This window comes from Cariama cristata, unplaced genomic scaffold (assembly GCF_000690535.1).
Source record: "Cariama cristata isolate BGI_N322 unplaced genomic scaffold, ASM69053v1 scaffold3821, whole genome shotgun sequence".
Lineage (NCBI taxonomy): Eukaryota > Metazoa > Chordata > Aves > Cariamiformes > Cariamidae > Cariama > Cariama cristata.
This window is the reverse complement of record NW_009600844.1, coordinates 85,140-94,763: the sequence shown is the minus strand read 5'-3', so window position 1 is coordinate 94,763 and position 9,624 is coordinate 85,140. Positions and strand designations below refer to the sequence as shown.

Sequence of the window (9,624 nt, the reverse complement as noted above, 5' to 3'; positions counted from 1 at the left end):
ACTCTGTAATAATGATTACAATATTATACCTATTCCTGCTTACCTGTGTTATCACTACAGCACTGTTCGTAGTGTGTCCCACTATATAAATTCCCTTCTCTCTCACAAGCAGTTGATACTTTTACCTTGCTCTTAATATACAGAGTGGACACAGGACATCCAAAGATTTTGTCATCAGTGAGGGCTGACTCAGGGTATTAGCCCAAGACAGGAAGCAATTGTTCATCTGCATAATCTCTGTGGCAGGCTGACAAGTGACAAGAAATGGATGAAGAGCTTCAGCCCTGCTCCATCCTTCCTACTGTGTGCAAGTACAGATGCATGGTAGGCTGCAGAGGCAAGGGATAAATCACTACTAATTCAGATGAAAAAGCTCCTGCACAGGATAGCTTCCACTTTGTATCTTTCTAAAAGCTCTAATTAAAGTCACTGTATGACCACCTATTAAGAATGGTCCTCTATAATGCCTGGTTTGAGGTTTTTCTGAAACAAGGTTATTCCTAGGGTTTTGTTCTTCAAAAGTCTTTAATCCTGACTCCAGTTGTCTTAACAAAAAGTTTGAAATACTTCGTAAACTCCTGGTTTGGGGATACGAGCACTCTGTTGGTCTGACATCAAAGTGAATCAATGAGCTAGCTGTGCATTTCTGTCCGCTGCTTTAGCCATATATTCTTTTGCAAGTGTCTAGAAGCTGTCACCCTGCTATGCTGTGATGAAAATAATTGGATATAGTTCCCACTTCTGTTATTCCCATATGATATTGCTGCTGGTGAAGAATACTCAAAACTGATGGCTCTAAAGGCAAGTTTGAAACTTCAAAAGCCAAGTGTTCACACGTGCTGAGCTGCATCCTTCTCCAAGGAAATGTGCAGAGAGCTGCACCATATATCAAAGAACAGTCAGACATAAGACTGTTCCCCCAGATGAACGATATGCAGAAGGAAGGTACATTCAAGGATCTAAATAGTGAGGAACTCAGTACTCAAACTTGGAATCAGGAGAACCAAATAATTCTGGAGGATGGGAAGGATGTATAAAAATAAGGAGATAGAAAAGGAAATTACAAATCCAGTGAAGATAGACATTTAATAATCTGTGAATACTAGGCCACCTGCCCTTATGATTTTTATTTGTGCATTGAAACCTGTAGGTTTGGATACTGCATAAAAACATGCTGGGTTTGCCACAGCTTAGTAAAATTTCTGCTGTGTGATAAACTATGTTTCAGCAAGGTGGTGTCCTGACCTGACAAGAACCTAAGGGTGGGGAAATTCCTGAGAATCCTACCTGCTTCATACTTCTGCTTTCACAGGCAAGCAACCTTCAGGGAAGTTTGAAGGATACTCAACAAACCAGACATTTTTGTGTATTACAAAGTTACAAGATGAGCCCTGGATGCCATGTGTTGACAGCCTATAAAGACTACATTTGGTTCTTGGCCAAAATGTCAATGTGTGGAAATTTTGGCTTCCTATTTAAAAAAAATAGATCTCTAATTCAAAATCTCTGTTTAATGATGTTTGCTCTACAATGTTTTTATCAAATCATGGCTGACAAATAGCCCTGCTCTGAACTGATGTTTTAATTTTGTCTTTACTGAGACTAAACTTGTTCTAGCTTCTGAACAGGCAAGATACAAAGGCAGCCTGACAGCCTACAACATCTCTATCTGACCCCACCAGATCAGAGAACAACAGCCCCAGAAATGGGATCTTGGGAACAAAATCACTCCTGACACTGCTGCAGGAATGGAGAGTTTGAATTGGTTTTTGCAGCTGGAGATGTCTAACAGACGTTCCTCTGTGTAAGGAAATTTTCTGCAAGCAGAATTGCCTGAGACATCTCTTCCTCAGCATTATATTTTATGTTATGAATTTTGCAGAGCTACCCGTGGCACTATCCAACACACTATTCTTGCTACTGTACTTTTCATGTCCCCACAATGGTACCATAGCCAGCTGGACCGTGCAAGCTCTGTTGAGAAATTTATTCTAATCACTAACTGTATCACTAGCATTATAGGAAGACAAGTAGTAAGTGATTTACTTAAAAGTTTAAAGATATATTGCTTCACCCCATGCAGTTTATCCAAATACCTCATCCTATTTTCAAACATAAATAAGTATGTTTGGGTTGGCCAAGTTTTTTCCAGGGATAATTCAGAGTACGTTGCAGGAAAGGCAGTCACTGCAGTCAAGCAAGCCTCAAATATCCTTCCCTCTCCTAGGTTACTGAAAAATTAATCCATTGACTGAATAAAGGGGAAAAACCTTACAGTCAAAACTTTCCGTGCCTGCAGATGTCCTGATTTTTTGGTTGTTCATTTGTACTGTAACACGGCCAACATGTGTCCAAGGCCAGGCAAAGAGCAAAGGGCTCGCTCCCAGAATGTCTTATGCAGTACCTGTAAATAGGGGTGGTAAGACTGAGGTAGGCAATCATTAGAATTGTGCAAGACAGAGATAAGTCAGTAAGCAACCTCTTCCCAAAGTAAAGCACAAAATTACAGCTTTTAGTAGAAATGTAGGGTTTGTGTTTTTTTTTTTTCTCTTGGCAGGCTTGTCTTCACTGTAAAAATCCAGCAGGTTTCTGTTCCATTTCTTCTCTACTACGTTCTGTTGTGCTGGCTGTCAGGGAAGCCAGTGGTGCAATAAGAGTTTCACTGTGTACTGATCAAGTAAAGGTGTTGGTAAGTAAAGATCAACAGGACAAGGGGTGATGATTTTAAACTAAAAGAGGGTAGATTTAGACTAGACATAAGGAAAAAATTTTTTACAATGAGGGTGGTGAAGTACTGCAACAGGTTGCCCAGAGAGGTGGTGGAAGCCTCATCCCTGGAGGCATTCAAGGTCAGGCTGGATGGGGCTCTGAGCAACCTTATCTAGTCAGAGATGTCCCTGCTCACCGCAGGGGGGTTGGACTAGATGACCTCTAAAGGTCCTTTCCAGCCCAAATGATTCTATGATTCTAGGATCTCTTTTGCTGTGATAAGTATTTGACCATACTGAGCCCATGCAACCCTCGCAGGTGTAGATGTGCTGGTTAGAAAGGACTTTTGTAGGCTGCCCTACTGGGGCACAGCAAGCTGATGAGGAGGACTGTTAGCAGGATGTAATCTATTGGTTTAACACCATTCTGTCCCTGAGTATTCTCTGTATAAATGCATTATCTGCTTTTGAGGAGCAGTTTCCCTAGTACTTGACTTCAATATGGCTGTCCTGTGTTTAAAATAAAGAGAAATAATTGAGGTGACTAGCAAAATTCACACTGGATTTGATTTTCTCTCCTTACCCCAGTCTATCAACCAAATGGTGCTTCCTTAGGCTTGTTTTTCATTTTGACTGGTAGAACTGGGAGAAAATATGGCCAATTGACTTTAGTATATGGCTTATTTACTATGAAAGTTTGTCAGCTCATGTTTGTGGTAGCTTCAATTTGTATTTTTCAGTTAAACACAGAATACACGGGGCATGATGGCTTCAAATTTGACCCTCATATTAAAATCAAGGACAGTGACAAGTTGCACCACAGTAAGAATGTCACACAGTTTGCCCTTATGATGTTACTGCCTGATACTGTTCTGCTCAGAGAGGGCAGCAAAGTATTGCAAATCTGTGATCCAAGAGGACTTTGGCTCTAAGGTGTAATACTGAGGAAGAAAGGTATCATTAATATACAAGGTCTGAGAGGAGAAGTTGGGAGGTAATCAGATCATTACTACTTAAGCGCACTTAAGCTTTTTGTCCTTTAAGCTATGGGTATTTGCTAGTAGTGGAGATGCTAACAAGAGGAACAGCTTAATCGCGCTAAGCTTAGACATACAGCAATCCTGATAGCTGTGGAAAGAAGAGTCTCAGCAGAAACACAACAGCTGGAGAGTTCAGGATTCATCCCAAACTGGAATGCTGTATGACTCATTTCGCATGAAGAGAAATGCCTTAAATTTAGACACACAATGAATAAAACATTGAAATAGATTTGCAACACGGTGAGACTGATGACTGTTGCTATATTAGCTATTTTCATTACACCTTGAGATTTTCAGATTCTTATAAGCTTGGTTGTTTCTTTTCTGGTTTCCATACATAAAGATACAATCAAAGCCTAGATGAAATGGTTCAGACACTGTCCCTTGTTCTTGGTCTTTTGCTTGAAGATGGGAGTGTATTTCCTAGGCGATGTAGGCAGCTCTTTCCTAGGCAACCCTTTAAAATGACGTAAATGAGAAATTTATGAAATGACTCTGCTTGATTTGTCACAGATCTGTGGACTTAGCAATGACTCTTCTTCAGTCTTTCAATGCCTTGGTACTTTGGCTTTCACTGCTGATAGTAACAAGTTCAGTTAACACAGATAAACCTGAAAAGAAAATTTATTCCTGCCCTGTAATTCAGTGCAGTGCTCCTGCAGTCAATGGCTTACCAGGCAGAGGTGGAAGAGATGGTTCTAAAGGTGAAAGGGAAAACCAGGTACAGAACTATGACCAGTTAGCAATATTATAGTTTTGACACTCCTTATTATTCCTTTAGTCTTGTTTCATGGCTCCTTCATTCTGTCATTTTACCTTTTTACTTCTCTTTTCTTCTGCCTCATTAACCTTTGGTAGGTTCTGCACAATTTCAGGAAGCTGAAAACACTTCCTGCATTTGTAACGCTACTCTGGATACTTGGCTTTTAATAAATAAAAAAATACAATACATATTCAGAGCAGCTCATAAGACAGAGATGTAATGAGATTTTCATCTGATTGTACCATTTGTACTCTGAATCACTTACAGAGTTTCCTATGATACACTACTAAATGATTATTACTTTTTCTTTCCAGGGGCCAGCTCTCAAAAACAGAAATCATGCTTGCTAGAGTTGGCTACTAATCTGATGGTCATAACTTGATTGCTTCATAGTCACTAAGTCCCAACAACAGAATTCCCCTAAGGCATGATTTGTTGATTAGGTAACTTTTTTCATGCACTGCTGCAAACAGCAAATAGATCAGCAAGTGCTTTCTGTCATGTGGTAGAACCAAGTCACCTGCTCTCCCAAGTTGCCAAATCACAGTTTCTGTCTAAACACTTAATAAGTACATATAGAATCATATACCTTCTCACCGCATCCAGTCTGTGTTACCGTGTTTATACCACACATCTTGGAATTAGATAACTGCTTTTCAATCTCCAAGCAAACTCCTATCATTATCAATACCACTTGATGTGAACTATGACATAAAATTTCAGTGGCATATGTTGATATTCTGTAGAGACATTTTCTGGTCCACATACTGTCGGCATGCCCTCTGCAATTTCACAGCTGAAGTAAGTAAAGCCAGCACTATCTGTTTGAACAAACTGCCTCAGAGGTATCCTTAATCTTATGATTTAGCTCATTTTCTAGATGATATATTGTGATGTGTGATGGAATTACAGCTGAATTATATTGGCTTTCTGGTTTTAAAGCATGTGTACCTCTGCAATAACATGAGACAGTGTTTATTTCATTGGATTTCCAGTGCCATAAGCAGGTGTAGTAAAGAATTTTTCATCGAAGTAATGCATTTCCTAGCAAACGAAGCTTTCCACAGGAACAATTCCATTTTCCTGAGATGCTTTTATTTTCCAGGGGGGTGAGGGGGAGAGTCAGCGTTTGGTACTCTCTCTAAGCACTAAGAAAACATAGAGGGAGAAAAGCTTAGAAAATATTTAAACAATTTTATTTTAAATCAAACTCTAGGAGAAGAATCAAGAGGTCTACAGGGTTTCTGTGGAAAGGCAGGACCTCTGGGAATAAAAGGAAATTTAGGACCACAAGGAGAGAAAGGGGAAAAAGGAGAACGTGAAAGTAAGAAATAAATTTCTCATGTTTCTATAATCTGGTTTTCAACCTTTCAGTATATTTTCAAAAAAATATTTGTGTTGGTGTCTGATATTCTTATAACATCATTTGAGGAAAGGTGTGATTTCCAGAGGCGTGAGAAGCAGAAAGATAAACCATCTGTTACATAGAAGATGAGTTGACCAACATAACCGGAAGGAAAAATTGTCTGGAATGAGTCACTAGTTTGTTGTTGTTTGTGAGTGAAATAACAAACCCTCTACATCATATTATAAATAGGACTTTTTTTCTTTCATTCTTTGCTTGTTCATGTGGTTTTTTCCTTCAACTTTAATTCATTTTAAAATGTTTACATGTGTGTTTTGCCTTTGAGAACTGGGCTTTTCCTTCTGAATAGAAGATGACTTTGGCAGCCCTGAGAATTCAAAGCCCGCTCAAGTATTCATCCTGGTCAGGGATAAGGCTCTCCCAGTGGGACAAATTCCCATGGAACAAATCTGTCATGTGGCCTCTGGTTTCTGCTCTGGAAGCCAAATGGCTCTTTCACATGTCATCGGGTTACAGGAGAGCTAAGCGTCTCAGAGACAGTTGTTCTGTAGTCATTTTAATATAAATTACTAACTTAATTACTAACTTTAACTTAATTAAATATATATTACTAACTGAACTCCTTAACTCTTAGTTGTAGTAACCCATGACCTGCAGAGACAAGTAACTGCTTTGGAAACAAAAGCACAGGTCTTGGAGACTGAACTGAATTGATACAAAAAAGGTAAGATCCAATCATTGATTAGTTTTCTTTTTGGCCTGGTAAAATAGTGGACATGCTTGTGCTGGAGAAGGGACTGAAAACAGTAGGTTGAAACAAATATTACAAATTTCTCTTGTGCTGCTTATGAGAGATGGTCATTAATTAAATGCTGCCTCACTGAATACATTGGTCCTGAACTGACCTGCCAAACTTTAAGGATCACTTTGCCAACATACAAGGGAGAAGCGTTGTTACATGGACTATGGGATCAGCTACTGTTCTCCGGGTGCTTGTGCTTTAAGCATTACATTGTATTTCTCTTACTGCCTTGGTTCTAGATAATTTTCTATGAGTAGACATGGATTGGGATGCTGTCTGCCTGGGCCTGGCTGCAAGTAATTTCTCAAGAAAAATCTTTCTGTGTGAAAACTTTCAAAGGATGTCTCATCAGTGCACTACTAGCCCTGATACAAATGCTGCATTACGAAAAGCACAAGGTCCATCATTGTTCTTAATTTAACTTGGGAGGAAATGATACAGGCTGCAATTTACAACATCATGAGCATCAGCAGAGTAAAGTCGTATAGCTCCACACTGGCCATCCTTCCAGAGATGTGTCTTCCCTGGGGAAAGCACAGCTTTGAAGCCATAGGTATGTGTAAACCCTGAAAGTTAACCTGAAATTGGGGCAAGAAATTGAAGAGCATGGAGAGGCTGGACATCTGGTAGTAGTAATCTCTTCAGCCATCTCCTTTTTGTCCTCTTGTGCTCATGTATCAGCACCCTAGAAAAGGGTGTCTGAAACTGTTGTGGAGGTTTCACCAGACACAGAGGCATATCAGGGGTTCCCTGCCCACAAGAGCATTGCACTTGTACCATTCCCACAATGTCAGGGGAAAATTTAACTACTCATATGTCCCAGTTTTTGTATCATTGTTATAAGGTGGTAGACTCCCTTCACACTAATCCCAGAAACCTGTTAAAGAAAATAGGATAAAATAACTTGCCCATTAAAGACAGCAACTGTGTTTCAAAAGAATTGCTGATAGCAGTTTTATCTGCTACATGAACAAGAGCTTCACTTTCTATTGGCTTTTCATGAAAGCCTGTCAAGGATGTGAGCTATATATTCCTACCTCTCCTAAGATAATTTATATTTTCTGGAGAAATACTCAGGCTCCCCAGCTCACTAAACCTGTCCCTGTGTCTCCTCTTTCTGCTCTGTTGCTTTAAAGCCTGAATTCTGTTACAGTCCCTCAGCTTTTGTTTCTGTGATAAAGCTGATGGGTACAGATCTCAGTTCCTTCGTATGATTTTAATTGATCTGTGATTTTTGCATTGAAACCTGGCAAGCTATTTTGTCATGCTTGCAATTTGAGGGTGGATTCCTAGAGATCCTGATTCAAGTGCAGTAATACTATATGAACTGGAAATGAAAAACATTAGAACAAGACTTGTGATGCAATTTCTTGTGAAATTCCAGTTTTCTTGAAGTGTGGGCTTAATATTTCCACATGTCTATTTTGTTTGACTTCTATCGGATTCTGTCTACTACTTCAACAAACAGTCTGTTCATAGCTGGTATTAGCTACTCTGAAGCACAATTATGATATAGGTAAATAACTATAGCATGATCAATTTTTGAAATAATTGAATTATGTTCACTTTTGTTTCTAGCTTTGATTTTAAAGAACATCAAGAATATTGGGAAAAAAATATTTGTTTCAACTGGAAAAGAAGATACTTTAGACAATGGAAAATCCCTCTGTGCAAAAGCTGGAAGTGCTTGCCTTGCCTCTCCTAAGAATGAGGCTGAGAATACAGCCTCTCTTAAAAGACTTAATAACACCTTCAAAGCAGGCTTATATGGGGATATGTGACGAACAGACTGAAGGCAGGTTCATGTATCTGAATGGAGGAGCTGTAATTTACAGAAACTGGAATGCTGGAGAACCAGATAATCTAAAAAAAGAAGACTGTGCGGTAATACAAGACTCTGGAAAATGGAATGACATTAATTATTCAGATCCATGTGCCTTAATTATTTGTGATTTCTTGAGCTGATGAATCTAAGAAAACCCAAAGTTTTTGCTCTCAATTTTGTGGTTGATATAGACGATCGGTCCCATAAAGGTGGCCTGGAGTAACCAAAACCAGAGCGTATTTGTAATTGTTTTCTCTTTGACATTCAGTTTTGAATCTCCTAATGAAATACAGAATTAATTTTTTCAATCATTATGAATTAAATTGCGTTTATCATAGTGGTAGTAAGGCTAATAAGTTATGGCATGCTCAGCAGGCTCGTTGTTATACCTTCCTCTGAGTTCCTCATAAACACAGCATAAGGGAAGCATTTTTTAATAATCTTGAAACTAATGAAAAATCTTCATATGTTCTGTCTTTGAGCTGAGCTGTAAACTTGGAGAGATTAGTCTCCACATGTTGCTTCTGATACGTTCTTTTATCATGTAAATAATGGACAGTGGATACAGTCCTATGTTATTTCAGTATTTACTGATGGCTTTGCTCCTAGTGTGCTTTTACTCTAGCTCTAAAATTGACTGATAATGATCACTTACAGCCTAGAGTGGTATTTGTCATCTGGGTATAGAGGTCTGTTGCACACAAGTGATTACTGACATGCAAATAATTTCTTTTTTGAAGTTTCAGCTATTTTTGTGCTGTTTTTTCCATGTGATAGGAAAATGAAACGTGCTGTAACTACAAAGAGGAATAAAACAGTAAAACACCCAGTCAGGTTGCTTTGTGTGTAGTAGAACAATCACAAGAGAACAGTCTTTTTTGGTAATCTGTAGGCGTCATTTAAAGTACAGGAGAGATAGATCAAGATTTAAATGCAGTAGAAAGCAGAAAATTTTTGTCTTAAATTAAACACAAGAGCCTGCTGGTGAAATGTACTCCAAGTGGAATTTAGCTCATGCAGAAAAACACCTTCTTTACGTGAATAGATTCTTAATATGAGAGAAGTGATACCATAGGCTTTTATGATTTTCTTGATGGAAGCTTCTTTCGCCTCAAGTGAA

At 38.8% G+C, this 9,624-nt stretch overlaps 1 protein-coding gene across 1 annotated transcript; it reads left to right on the top strand.

Annotated features, from left to right (window-relative positions):
* Positions 1-4,277: 4,277 nt before the first annotated feature.
* On the top strand, positions 4,278-8,644 carry LOC104169290 (pulmonary surfactant-associated protein D-like). Its single transcript, XM_009710178.1, is given in 6 exon segments — positions 4,278-4,469; positions 5,617-5,620; positions 5,731-5,835; positions 6,512-6,601; positions 8,258-8,409; positions 8,411-8,644. Coding segments are annotated over 6 exon segments (777 nt in total).
* Positions 8,645-9,624: the final 980 nt, after the last annotated feature.